Below are 15061 nucleotides of genomic sequence, written 5' to 3' on the forward strand. Positions count from 1 at the left end.
TTCAATGAAAATAAAGAAACAACATACTCAAACTTATGGGACACTATGAAAGCAGTACTAAGAGGAAAGTTCATAGCACTAAGTGCCCACTTAAAGAAAACAGAGAAAAATGGGGCAACGAAATCTTAAATTGAATCACAAGAGTAGCATTAGAAATGGGGAAGATCTTATACAAGGTATACTGTGGAGATATCTACATACTTTATAGATGTTCTAAGTGAATGATTTATGCCTGGAAATAATTGAGTCTATTGGAGGTACCATACCTGAGAAGGAACACACAGGTGAGAAGCAGAGTTTAGATATAATTTACAAAGTAAAACTAAGCAAAAATTTTGAGTCTATTGCTAGATATTGTAGTTACTTTTCTAGTGTGGTAATAAAACACTATGAGCAAGGCAACTTATAGAAGAAAAAGTTTATTTGGGCTTAACAGTTTCAGAGAGCTAAGAGTTCATCATGGTGGGGAAGCAGCAGGTATGGTGGCTTGAGCAGATGCTGAGTTCTCACTCACATCTTGATCTGCAAAGCACAAAGAAAAGAGTTGGAAATAGAAATGGTATGAGTCTTTAAAATCAAAGCTGGTCCCCAGTGGCATACTTCAGCAAGAACACACCAACCTACCCAAATAATACCACCAACTGGGAACCAAATATTTAAATGCCCCACACTTAAGGGGACATTTATCATATTACACATTTCTGTTTCTGTGATATTTTGTTTATGTTACTGAGTCGATTGAAACTAATAACTGATTTAAAAGGTATCATTGTGACTTGGTGGTGATGACATACTCCTTTAATCTCAGCAGAGGCAGTAGAACCTCTGAGTTCAAGGCCAGCCTGGTTTACAGAAAGAGTTCTAGGACAAGCTCCAAAAACTACACAGAGAAACCCCATCACCACCAAAAAAGTGTAATTATATAGGCATTTAAGAAATTAGACAAAAGGAAAGATATTACTGGAGATAAAAAGGGATATTTTATAATGATAAAAGTGTCAAGTTGATAAAAATGTTAACCAAAAGTTAAAATATTCAGTAACTTTGATTCAAACTATAGGAAACAGAATGAGACCAAAAGTAGGGTTGAGAATGTAGCTGTGGTAGAATGCTTTTCTAGTATAAGTGATGCTCTAAGTTTAATTCCTAGCACTCCAGAAGCCATAAGAAAATAAAGTAGCTATAGACAAACCCACTGTTGTTCCACAGGGCACACAAACAAAATGTCAAACAGAAATATTGGGCATCATTTTTGTGCAATTGTGTCATAGGTTACTGGGTATATAATTTTGGGGGGTGGGGGTGGGAGGAGGTGGTTTTGAGACAGGGTTTCTCTGTGTTACCCTGACTGTGCTGGAACTTGCTCTGTAGACTAGACTGGTTTTGAATCTGCCTTGCTCTGCCATCAGTCCCTCCCTCCCTCCCTCCCTTCCATTCATTTTGGTTACTAGGTTTCACATTAAAGGTGTGCACCGCCCAGCTTAACTGGCACTTTTTAGAAGATACATGGTCCAGATAACTATCCAGAATAGAATTCAGTTCCATAATTTCTGTTCACATACCATTCAAACCTGTCACTTATTATCTTATTGATTTTGATAGTCTTTTCCACAAAATCATTGATACTTTTTTCACATAGGATTTTCGGGAAAAAAATACAGATCATATGCGTCCAGACATTGTGGCTCTTCTGAGAAGTAGCAGGAATGCTTTTGTCTCTGGGATGACTGGAATTGATCCTGTAGCTGTTTTCCGATGGGCAGTTCTCCGGGCGTTTTTCAGAGCTGTGGTTGCTTTCAGGGAAGCTGGGAAAAGATACATTCAGAGAAAAACTGGTAAGCCATCCTTGCTAGTATCTGCATGATAATCCTATTATTTTGCTCTGTATTTACTATACTCGGGAATCATGTTTCCTTTAAGTTATTAAATGCAGGTTTCTCTTTTATGTAGGCATACGTCATTATATTTTCATTAATAGTGATAGGAATAATGAGTGTCTTAGGGTTTCTGTTCTGTGATAAAGTGCCATGACCAAGTCTAGTTATAAGTGGGAGCTTTAAATTGGGGTCTAAGCCCGGTGGTGGTGGTGCGTGCCTTTAATCCCAGCACTTGGAAGGCAGAAGCAGGCAGATCTTTGTGAGTTTGAGGCCAGCCTGGTCTATAAGAAGCTAGTTCCAGGGCAGGCTCCAAAGCTACACAGAGAAACCCTGTCTCAAAAAACTAAAATAATTAATAATAATAATAATAATAATAATAATAATAAAAATTGGGGTGTAGTCCATGGCTGATATAGTGTAAGCTAGGCAAACATGGTGCTGGAGCAGTAGCTGACAGCTTACATCTGACCTGAAAGTTCCAGGCAGAGAGAATGAGACTGGGCCTGGTGAGGATTTTTCAAACCTCAAAAGCCTAGCCCCAGTGACCTCTTCCAAGACCACACTTCCTAATTCTTTTCAAATAGTTCTGCCAAATGCAGACCAAGCATTCATATATATGAGCAAATGGGGGCACTCTCATTCAAATCTCCACAAGTATAAAGCATATGGTCGCAAGGACAAAAATGCATGCTGATAATCATATATTGATTCAGAACTTAAGTGTTTTCTCCATTTTGTTTATCTGTATTTCTTTCTACAAATGAAATTGTAATTTAGTATGAAAAACAAATTAGGAAACAAAGTATTGGAGTCTATCAGTATAATATTGTAGAGTCTTGTGCCACAGAATTACTTTATTGGTTGAACAGTTTTGTTACTAAGAACATTTTTTCTTTTAAAGAATCAATTCTGCATCTGTTCATTAAGTTTTTTCCCTTCCTATTTACCTTCTCTCAGTCCATTGAGTTTTTTAGTTTGAAATTTAGAAATGATTTTTTTTATGGATACTTTCTGTTTATACCATAAAAACCTTCCATTTTATTTTTTATGAGGGCACTTGAGGTCCTTTGGAATGTGCTGTAGTATTTGCTCTTGCTGTAATTTTAGTCCATTGCATGTAGTTAGAATTTTCTAATCTATATGTAGTTGAGACACGCATTTAAGCGGAATTGTGAGAGTGCTTCCTTGTTCTTCTGTGGTTCCCTTCAAAGTCAGCTTTTAAACTTCATTTCTTATTTTGTGTGAACTGCTTTTTGTAAATATGGAAAATTAAAATTTATTGGAGAGCTAGGTGGTGATGGCGGCGCATGCCTTTAATCCCAGCACTCGGGAGGCAGAGGCAGGCGGATCTCTTTGATTTCGAGGCCAGCCTGGTCTATAGTGAGTGCTAGGCCAGCCATGGCTACACAGAGAAATCCTGTCTTGAAAAACTAAACCAAAATAAACAAACAAAATTTATTGGAGAAACAAATGAACTACTTTAAATCTGCTTTTCCTCTAAGTAATTTTTTTTTTAAAGAAGCTTTTAGGAAAGTTTTTTTTAGATACTAAGCTATCTTTATATTGAGATATTTAGTTGGAAGAACAAGAAGAATATAATTTTAAGGTATAGAAATGGTGTTGTAGTCTGGAAAACTGTGTTTAAAGGTTAAAATGCTTGTAAAAGTTTAAAAAAAGTAGAATGAAAGAATTAGGACACAGGTTATTTAAAACATTATATGTGACATTGAATCACAAAACTATAAAGATACAAAAATACCCCAGTGACACTGTTATATCAAATGGAAAATAGAGAATAATTGGTATAGTAATATTTAACGGTTTCTTAAAATTTAATGTATTTTAATAACTATATTCTCACAAAGTAATTTTACATCTTCTTGATTTATTTTTAATAGATTATCAAATTATGTATTGATTGCATAGATTATGAGTATAATTCATACAGATGTCCTCTCTTTTTGTTCTCAAACTTGTGCATGTTACCTGACTGCCATCCATATTCAGGCTAGTGTGATACCTGACCACCAAGGGTAAAATTACTGGTAATAATGAAAACTGAGTATTTTTTATCAAAGTATCTTGTGGCAATGAAATGATGGTGAGTTCTCTTTTATAAAACAGTAAATATTTGCAGTTATTTTGGTAAAGGAGGATCCATTTTAACAACATATTTACTTCTCATCAACTTGTTAGAATGTTTGAAATGGATTTTATTTTTAAGTTTGCTGTTTTACGCAAATTATCTGAATAGCTATAAGAGTACATTTTTCTCTGTCAAATGATGTTTTTAACATAACATTTTATTATCATTTTGATAAGATTCTTATTTATTTATTTTGTGTGTTTTTCACATCATGTATCTTGATCCCATTCTTTCCCCCATATTGGTGTGGAATATTAATTGAAGATGTGTTACATTCGTTTATCCTGTGAAATATTTGTTTAGCAACTAACTGACAGAAAGTAGTAGGGAGGAACCATGTGTAGCTAGGGTTCTTAAGTGGTGGCAGAGCAGAAAGACACCCCATTTTGGGGGAGATGTGAGTTAGGAGAGAAGGTTAACTGTTTGCTATTCAGCCTTTTTGAGTGATCAAAATTTCACCTTAACCTTTGAATTCTGAGTTCTGTAGAGTGCTAGAGATCTAGGTAATGCTTGCTCTAGCAGCCTTAATAGAGTCGGTGTCTGAGGTAACAAAATTTCCACCTGGCTATGGCCAGCGCAGTTGCTCCACAACTAGTAACTGTGGAGTTGCAACTGCTTATCAGGACAGCTACTGAATTCAATGAAAAACAACACCATACCATTGCATCTGCCTTTGCAAACCTCCCTAACCCCCAGCAAAATAAAATGAGAAAAGTAAAAAAAGAGAAGGCTTTACAAATCTCATCATGGAAGCTGTAGTGTGACATTACAAGTCATGCCCAATACACTTTGTCCATACATCTTTACTTGCAAGTGTTCATTGCAAAGAGTCATTGGTCTGGTTCGAGGCTCCTGGTCTCTGGTTGTGAGCCTAGCCTTTAAAGGCTGAGCCATCTCTCCAACCCAAGTTTGATAAGATTCTTTAAGTAGATTTTATCTTTTAAAAAACCTATTTTTATGTACTAGCTAATGAATAATAAGATTGTATTTTCTCTGCTAAGTAATATAATATTCGCTGAGTTTAGAAATAAAGTTTAAGGGAATTTCATTAAGATGAAAAAAATACAAGAGTTTTTGAATTAGTCTTTCTTTGAGCTTTAAAATGACTATCTTGAAAACTATTTATTTGTAAGTTATAACATTGAATCCCATTCCTAGGCATATAATAAAGTATACTAATGGACCTTCAATTCATTATATTTCACTTAATTTGTCCCTAAATTATATATTTTTCATTTACAAAGGCAAAATTGTTAAATGTAATCATTTAAGGTAATCACTAAGTGAATGACACTGAGAGTCCATCTTTTCTGAAAAAATGGGAACTCTGTATTCTATCTTAAAGAAATTTCTTGCTAATATTTGTGGTATTGAAGCTGCCCTCCCCACATCCCTCAATGTCTTATTGCTAGAATGATTCACTGGTTAGCACTTATTTGGGGCTTTGGTCTTTACTTATCTCTGTCTCTCTTTCCCGCATTCACTTTTATCTTCTTTTCCAGTGGTGAGATAAATATTCTCCAACTATTTCTTCAGATTTATAAATACAAAAGTGCTATTCGGGTTTCTGTTCTTTGGAGCTTTACTCCTTACACTTACCACACACTTGACAGAATACGTTCAAGTGTGGTTGATTGCCAGATTTGTAAAGGAAATGTTAAATGTTATGGTAAATTGTTCAAGTATAATTTCTCTTGGATTCTATCAATGTTGCCAACTATATACTAAAGATATTTCAGAAAGGAATAGTTTTTGAAGAACCACCAAATGATACAAATTGTTTAAAATGTTCTTAGAGTTTTTGATATGGCATTAGCTCAGAATACTTTGATTAATAAAATAGACATTTTGGATATTTGAAAAGAATATTTGTTTTTTCCTATTATTTGTTAACTGGGTAAAATCATTCACATTATTTGATATTTTACAATATATTAAGAGAGTTGGCAGCATTGTCTTTTATTCTCTTAATTGGTTTGGGCTCACATGTCTTTTCTTTTCTCCATTTTTTTGTTTTGTTTTGTTTTGCTTCTTAAGGACATGATGATACAACGCCATGTGCAATTTTGAAAAGTATGGATAGTTTTAGCTTTCTCCAACACCCAGTCCACCAGAGGAGCTTAGAGATTCTGCAGAGGTGCAAGGAAGAGAAGTACAGTAAGGCTGCAACCTCAAACCCAGTGTTGTCACATCTATTTGGAAATGGAAATCAAGAGCATTTATGAAGGTGGCATGGAGATTGTATAGGCAACATGATCTTCACAATTTTTCTCTTGAAATTGGTGATATGCCTGCTCTTTAATGTGGGTAACTGTTTGCTATGATGGTCACCACATAGTTAATTATCTAGGTTGCCATCACTGAATTGGTTTCTATTTTTGTCTTTCAAGATTTATATCATAAAAATGAACAGTACTTTTTTTCCTTTTTGCTTTTTGAAAGTTTTACTGAAATATAATTACAGTTAAATATAAGATAACAATTTGGTAAATCTTACATATATAGAAACTCATGAAATTATCACAGTAATCATGATATTCAACACTTTCCAAAGTTTCTTCATATCTTGCTAAATTTTGTACTTGCTTACACTTGAATCCTGCATCAGCAATGTTATAATTTCGAATCTCTGGAGCATCCATTTAAGTTGATTGCAACTCTTGATAGAGACTTTCTAAGTCTGATATAAGAGAAGTCACCACATCACTGTTTAGCATAAAGAATAATAGAATCAGAATGCATTTCTATTTATTGTTTAAAATTGATGTAAAAGATGCACTTGATCTCCATTTCTTTCTTTGGTCTTTGTAAGTCTGCATGAAAATAGGTTCTTTTATCTGGTGTGTGGTTACAATAATTGGGCTTACTCCTATTGTGATAGTAAATGGGTTCTTCAGAAAACTAAGTTATTTGTGTGGACCAAATTTATTCAAAACATGCTTTGGTCATCTAATAAATTATCACAGGTTTAGGTTACTACTTTTATTATCTTTCTAGTTGAAATTCCATAACATTTTACTTAATAAAAGATTAAGTAGAAGTGCTAAAAATAAATATGGTGAGTTATTTTTTTTCACTGTATTGGTATAAAAAATGTATAATGTATTTTGAAAAAAATTGTAATTTTTTTCTTGTAGGAAGAAAGTCATTTTAAAGAGGTGTCTTTAGAATTTATTTCTAACTATTGTTATTATTTCTTTTTTAATTTATTTTATTTAACTTTCATTTATTTTACATACCATCCACAGTTTCCTCTCCCTCCCTCTCCAGCTGTCCAGTCTTCCTCCCACTGTAGTATACCCTTCTCCCCATCTGCTTCTTCTCTCCCTCCATTCAGAAAGGGGCAGGCCTCCCATGGCCTTGCACAAAGCATGGCACATCAAGTTGAGGTAGCACCTAGTAGTGAGCTTTTCCCCCTGCATCAAGTCTGGTCAGTGTAATCCAGCATGGGGAACAGATTCTCAAAAGCCAGCTAAATGCCAGGGAAAGGTCATGATATCACTGCCAGGAGCCCTATAAACAGACCAAGCTACACAACTGTCACATAAGCAGAGGGTCTAGGTTGGTCCCATGCAGACTTCCAATGTTTCAGAGTCCTATCTCTGTAGTTACCTCATCATGACCTTGAACTCCCTAGCTAGTACAGTCACCCCTCCCTTTCTTCAGGAAGACTCTTAAGAGTTCCTCCCAGTGCTTGGCTGAGGATCTCTGCAATATTGGATAAAGGCTCTCTGATGACAATTAGGGTAGTCACCAATCTGCTCATAGGAGAAGGCCAATTTAGTCACCCTTACCACTATTGCTAGAAGCCTTTGCTGGGGTCATCTTTGGATTCCTAGGAGTTTCCCTGGCACCAGGTTTCTTCCTAACCCTGAAATGCCACTCCCCTATCAAAACATCTCTTTCTTTACTCTCCCACTCTGTCCGGAACCTAGCTGGCACAGCCTGCTCCTTCAAGTTCCCATTCTCCCACTTCTATTCCCTCCTCCACTTTATCAAGGACTCCTCTTCTATTTCCCCTTCTTTGCTATCTAACCTCTCTGGGGCTGTGAATTGTAGGTCGGTTATCCTGTATTATATTCCTAATATCCACTTATGAGTGAGTACATACCATGTCTGTCTTTCTGGCTGTGGGTTACCTTACTCAGGATGATTTTTTTTTTCTAGTTCTATCCATTTACCTGCAAATTTCAGGAGGTCAATGTTTTTTATAGCTGAGTAATACTCAGTTGTGTAAATGTACCACATTTTCCTTATCTGTTCTTGAGTTGAGGGGCATCTAGGTTGTTTCCTGGTCTTGGCTATTCCGAATAGTTCTGTTAGCAACATAATTGAGCATGTGTCTTTGTAGTATGATTGAACATCCTTTGGGTATATGCTCAAGAATGGTATTGCTTAGTCTTGAGATAGATTGATTCCCATTTTTCTGAGAGACCACCGTACTGATTTCCATCCAAAGTGGTTCTACAATTTCGTTCTTCCACCAGCAGTGGAGGATTGTTTCCTTTATTCCATGGCCTCTTCAACACAAGCTGTTATCAGTGTTTTTGATCTTAGCCATTCTGACAGGTGTAAGATGGTATTTCATAGTCATTTTGATTTGCATTTTCCTGATGACTATAAAGATGTCGAACAATTCTTTAAGTGTATCTTGGCCATTTGAAATTTTTCTTTTGAGAATTCACTGTTGAGATCTGTACCCCATTTTTAAATTGAATTATTTGGTATTTTGATGTCTAGTTTCTTGAGTTCTTTATATATTTTGGAGGTCAACCCCCTCTGTCCGATGTGGGGTTGATGAAGATTTTTTTTTTCTATTCTGTAGACTGCTGTTTTGTCCTATTGATAAGTGTCTGCTGGGGGTAGGGGAACCCGGGGTAGGTGTGATTGTGTGGTGGAGTACATCTTGTAGAAACGGAGTCCAGTGGGTGGCAGTAGTAGTGAGGTAGCCTGCCTGGAAGTTTTTCACCTGCTGGCAGGCTGTTGGGGTCTGCAGCAGTGCACTGAGCTTCCACCAGCTATTGTTATTATTTCTAAAGATACACAGTCCTCATTCTAATTGTTCATTTTGGTATTCTTAACCTTTGAAAACAGCCTACAAATTTTTGAGGACACCTTAAATGAACTTTACTTAATTTTAAAGTAGTTGCATATAGGTCATTTGCTTTTCTTTATGATTGAGCCTAGAATCTGTAGATTGGACCATATTGTAGTTTATGTGTCCCATTTCAGCTTAGGCTGCATGGAGAAATTGTGCATTAGCAGTTTCCTAATTTCTGCATATTGATGCTTTCAGTTTTTTAGGTATGTATTCTGTTTTCCACTGCAATTACATTCTGATGCAGCTTTAAAATATTTTGGTACTAATCTTACATAATTACAGCACACTACATGTCTGGAATGCACTTAAAGTGTTTATAAAGAAAAAAAGTAGCTTTAAATTCTTCCTTTTAAAAAATTATTCCTGGGGGCTGGAGAGATGGCTTAGTGGTTTAGAGCACCGCCTGTTCTTCCAGACATCCTGAGTTCAATTCCCAGCAACCACATGGTGGCTTACAACCATTTGTAATGAGATCTGGTGCCCTCCTCTGGCGTGTGGGCATACATGGAGGCAGAATGTTGTATACATAATAAATAAATAAATAAAAATAAAAAATTATTCTTTTTTATTTTGGGGTGTGTGTGTGTATTTGTGTATACCACATATATACAGGTGATTTTGGAAGTCAGAAGGGTTTTATGTCAGATCCCTTGGAGCTGGAGTTACAGGTTTTTATGAACTGCCTGTTGTGTGCTGAACCCAGTCCTCTGGAAGAATGGTTAAGTGCTCTTAACCACTGAGATCTCTCTAGCCCTTAAATTTTCACATTAAGAAAAAGTGCACTAAAATAATGATTAAACCTTTCACCTTAAGAGTCTAGAAAGATGGACATGTTAGATCTTTAAAAAGGAAAAGCAAGCAAATGATACCAAGAGCTAAAAATCAGTGATACAGAAAGTAAATAATAGTCTATAATATGTTTATGCTGTTGCTTTAGATAAGGCAACATATTGTAAGATTAGCAGGTAGTAGAACAAAACTTACTTCAAGGCTAGGAAGCAAGGAGAAGAAGAGACTGGAAGCCCAGGATCACTGTTGTGCATACACTATTAATAATCCAAATAACTACCACCAGGTTCAAGCACTTTAAGAAGTTCTACCATCTTAGGCTAAACTGAGAGTCAGATTTTTAATATATTGGCCTTAGGGAGATAGCCAAGATCGAAAACATGTTAAGTTAACTCACTGTGTTAACCATCTACAAAAAAAAAAAAAAAAAGTACTGTGATCATCTCAGTAGATGAAGAAAAAGTCTGCCATACTTCTGTACCCATTTTTCTTCAAAACTTGGCAGCTAAGGAGTGGGAAACAGTGGCCCCAATTTATAAAAGGTTGTATTTTTTTTTTTAAAAATCTTAGAGCAGACTTTACTTAGAACCAAGGTAAAGACATTTTCTGGTAGCCACTTCAGGGTCACAGGCAGAGTAGTACAACAACAGAGGAGGAATTAGTTCACATGACTGTTAGTAGAGAAAGGTAAAAATCTAAAACATTGTCTTAGGATTAAATGTGAACTTAACAATCTCATAGGATACCTAATCAATACACAAAATTATGATATTTCTAATACTTCTAGAAAATGAAATTTATAAATGCCAGTATGGGATTTGAGGCAGCCAGTCCACTCCCACATTTTACAAGAGTGCGTCTGTGTGCAAGAAGTACATGGCAGGTGTGTCCCTTCTGATGACTATTCCTATTTTTGATGTACCTTTGTTAGTTTTCACATCACTGTCAGAGAAGCCACTTTTGTGAGCAGCACCATTCAGAGTCCCAGCAGAACTTCAGCCAACAGGTAATAAGGAACTAGGCTTCCTTAGCAGCCTGTCTGAATGACCTGAAAGTGGATCTTCATTCTAGTCCCAGGATGCCTGCAGTCTTACTAGGCAGCTTGAGTACAACCTAATTAGAGACCTGATTTAGAACTACCCAGATAAGCAACTCCTAATTCTCTGTATTTTGGAAACTGAGGTGAATGGGCCTTGTAGCCAACTTAAAATCTTACATTCCTATGAGTCAGGCATAGGAAGAGTTAAAAAAAAAAACCAGCCTGAGTAGCTTAGTGAGAACTTTTCTCAAAAGTTAAAAAAAAAAGTGAGCCAGGCAGTGGTGGCGCACGCCTTTAATCCCAGCACTCGGGAGGCAGAGACAGGCGGATCTCTGTGAGTTCGAGACCAGCCTGGTCTACAAGAGCTAGTTCCAGGACAGGCTCCAAAACCACAGAGAAACCCTGTCTCAAAAAAAAACAAAAAAAAAAAAAAGTGTGTGTTGAGAACTTGGGGTTGGGGCAGTGGGTCAGTAGTAGGGACTCATGTATCAGGCTCAAAGCCCTTGGTTCAGTACATGGTGTTGCAGAAAGGGAGGGAAATGGAAGGAAAAGAGCAGAGGAGGGAAGAAAGGAAATCTGTGAACCAAATCAAAAGTACAGAAATAGATCCATTTGGGGTGTGTGTGTGTGTGAGATATAGTTGTTTTCTACCAAGGTGCTGAGATAGTTGAATAAAGGATTTTCAGCAAACCAATGGCGTTGAACAACTTGGTGTCCATTTATTTTAAGAATACTTTTTTTTTTAAAAAAATTATTTAGCCTGTGTGCCTGCACACACACCAGAAGAGGGCACCAGATCTCATTATAGATAGTTATGAGCTACCATGTGGTTGCTGGGAACTGAACTCAGGACCTCTGTAAGAGTAGCCAGTGCTCTGTCTGAGCCATCTCTCCAGCCCTTAAGAATACTCTTTTGTTATAAAAAAAAATTACCTTGAAATGAGTCATGCTGATTTAAGGATCAAAGCCACTAAATTTGTCAGAAAAACTAGGAAAAAAGAAAACAAGCAAAGATTTCTTAGGATAAAAAAACATGAGCTAAAGGTAGAAAAAAAAGGTAAGTTAGGGTTTTCTAAATTGAGAACTTAGTGCTTTTCGAATAATATTAAGAGAGCAAAAACCATGCCACAGCCTGGGAAACAACATCTTTAATGGTTTATAATTCTGATATCCAATAATGTATTTACAAGCAAAATATAATCAAAGATTTATCCATGTAGATTATTTTGAAGAGAAAAAAATCTTAAAAGTATACTGCCCTATCATGACCATGTATATCATTCTATTGATTTGACTCCTGATTTCTTTCTTAGTTCTATATTATTATTTTGATTTTATGAATGGATTTTTGATCATTTATTACAGTTGTGCAGAAATAGAATTGATTTCTACACATCGATTAATTTCCTGTATTTTTGCATTATTAGATTTAATATTTTTGTATATTCTTTAGGATTTTCTCCATATGACTTATTTTTTAGAAAGATGTGTGATTTCTTCCTTTCTAGTGTATCTTAAATGTGTGTGTGTGTGTGTGTGTGTGTGTGTGTGTGTGTGTGTGTGTGTGTGTGTGATGAAATTGACCTTGTATATACAGGGCCTATAAGAAAATTCTCTTGTTAAATATTCACAAGACTCATAAAGAAACATTATTTGATCTCCAGTGTCTTTATTTGTAAGATCAATAGATCTCTAAAGTTTATGTTTACATATCAGCAGTGTATTTCTTGCCAAAAAATGATACAAAGGAGTCAGGTTAGAAGTGTTTCCAGTTTTGTGAATTTTGTGTGTTTTTAGTCTTCAGCCCATTTGCTTCTATATTTCCTAATGTTAATGCTTAAATGAAATAATTAAGAATTTACTCTAAATTTCCTATTTGGGTTCATTTAATCAAATTGTGGTTTTGATAGTTACAAAACTTTTCCTAGTAACTGACATTTACTCAAAAACTAAGTTTATTCTTATTTGTCTTTAGAAAATATTTTCTCTTAGTAATTTGAAAGTACACTGGTTTGAAATTTTCTCCTTTTTTTTTTTTTTTGTTAGGTATAACCCGTAAAAACCCAAGAACACCTCTTTCTGATCTTCAGGGCATGAATACTCTAAATGAAAAAAATCAACAGTAAGTTTGATATAAATATGTTTACAAGGAAATATGAGCTGAATAACAATCTTACTGATAATTTTGGATATTGCTGTGCAGCCTGGCAGCCGTTCATCTTTTAATTTTCCTGCCTCAGTTTGAGTGTTGGGATTATAGGTGTGTGCCACCACCACACTTACTCAGATTTATGTTTTTGTATATTTGTGAGAAATATGTTGGGATGTGTTTGTGTGTGTAAGGGTGAAGGGACATATGTCATGGCACATGTGTGGCATGTGTTCTTGTGTTTTACCTTGTTTGAGGTGCCTCGGTCTCTTTGTTGTTCACTACTACATCAGGATAGCTGGCTCACAAGCTTCTGGAGATTGTTGTGTTTCCACCTTGTGTCTTAGCATAGGAGAATTGGGGTTACAGACCTGTGCTATGACTCCAGTTTTTATATTAGTTGTGGACTTTGTGTTTGTTGGGGTGGAGAATGTGCATAGTATGTGTCAGAGAACTTAGGGGACCAGAAGGGGACCAGGTTCTTTCCTTCACCCATGTGTGAGCCAGATATCAAACTGATATAATCAGGCTTGACAGTAAGTGCCTTAACTTGTTCAGCTAGCTTGCTAGTCCTACCCTGGGATTGCTATTCCATTTGCTTGGAGGTTTGTTTGAAATGTGTCTCGTATAGTATAGGCTGGTCTAGAGCTTGCTATATAGCCAGGGATGATCTTGAATTTCTGATCCTCTAACTCTGAAGTATTGAGACTTCAGTTCTGAGTAAGTGTATGTTTTTTGTGTGAGTATGATGTTTCATTTTTTTGATTGGTGGTGGCCATTTGAATGTAATAATATTGTAAATAGAAATCAGATCATTCTTCCTTTGCTTGTGTCGTCTTTGTTTGACTTGGTTTGTTTTCTTCTTGCTTTTTCTGTTTGCTTGTTTTTGTTTTTGTTTTTTTTTTCAACTGTAGACTCTTTCTGTGCCCAAGATCAGCTAAAGGTATGTTAAGAACATCACAGCTGTTTTATGATCCCTTTCCATGGACACATGCAATTATTTTCCTTTGTATGCACATATGTGAATTACTGCTATTACCTGGTTCTCCAAATCAGAACAGGAGAAAGTTGAAGGTTGGAAATAGAAAATGGTGATTACTTTTAAGTCCACTGAGGTTATTCAAGTGGAGGGGAAGAAGATTTGCAACAATGTAGAAAATATGAGTGATCACCACCTGTTTGTTTTTCCTGCATTTATTAGCACATAAATCTCTGACATATGAAGGAGAAAGTTCTTTATGCCCATGTTGACTATGAGTTGTGTGGAAGCTATTCCAAGAAGATGCACACGATTCTCTCCTACCACTTTTGGTATAAAGGTTAAATAGCTGTTGCTGTTCCAAGAGATGATATGACCAGACTTAGCTGAGATTTAGCAGAGAAACTTTTCCCTGGAAGTTACAAGCTATCAATAGACCTCAGATTTCCAAAATGTAGTTGTTTTCATTTTGCTTTGCTTTCTACATTTTAATTTATTCATGGATGCCTGGCCTCAAAAAAACTAAATAGGAAATTCTAAAAAAATAAAATCTCTCTCTCTCTCTTTTTTTTTTTTTGTTTGGTTTTTCGAGACAGGGTTTCTCTGTGGTTTTTGGAGCCTGTCCTGGAACTAGCTCTTGTAGACCAGGCAAAATCTCATTTTTTAAAAAGTTTTTTTTTGTGTGTGTGTGTATGCCTGCATGCTAGAAGAGCATACCAGATCTCCACCATGTGATTGCTGGGAACTGAACTCAGAACCTCTGGAAGAGCAATAAGTGCTCTTAACCTAAGCCATCTCTCCAGCCCCACAAATGCCCATATTTTAAATTATGTGCTATTCTTTATATTATGATGACATTGCTTTTATGAATGTTGTTTCTTACCAGTGTTGTATTTTATTGTTAGTTAATATTGTTGTTGATATTGTTAATTACTTACCGTGATTAATTTAGAAATGAAAGTTATCATAGATATTTGTCTT

At 35.9% G+C, this 15061-nt stretch overlaps 1 protein-coding gene across 1 annotated transcript in view; it reads left to right on the top strand.

Annotated features, from left to right (window-relative positions):
• The window catches only part of Myo9a (myosin IXA), a gene marked incomplete at its 3' end in the record, with an annotated part of 191454 nt that overhangs the window by 101435 nt on the left and 74958 nt on the right, over window positions 1-15061 (top strand). The window contains exons 13-15 of the mRNA XM_013354586.2: window positions 1640-1835; window positions 6061-6180; window positions 12999-13074. Coding sequence (XP_013210040.1) covers window positions 1640-1835; window positions 6061-6180; window positions 12999-13074 — 392 coding nt within the window. The remainder of the gene's footprint in view (window positions 1-1639; window positions 1836-6060; window positions 6181-12998; window positions 13075-15061) is intronic.

This window comes from Microtus ochrogaster, unplaced genomic scaffold, assembly GCF_000317375.1.
Source record: "Microtus ochrogaster isolate Prairie Vole_2 unplaced genomic scaffold, MicOch1.0 UNK49, whole genome shotgun sequence".
NCBI classification, from domain to species: domain Eukaryota; kingdom Metazoa; phylum Chordata; class Mammalia; order Rodentia; family Cricetidae; genus Microtus; species Microtus ochrogaster.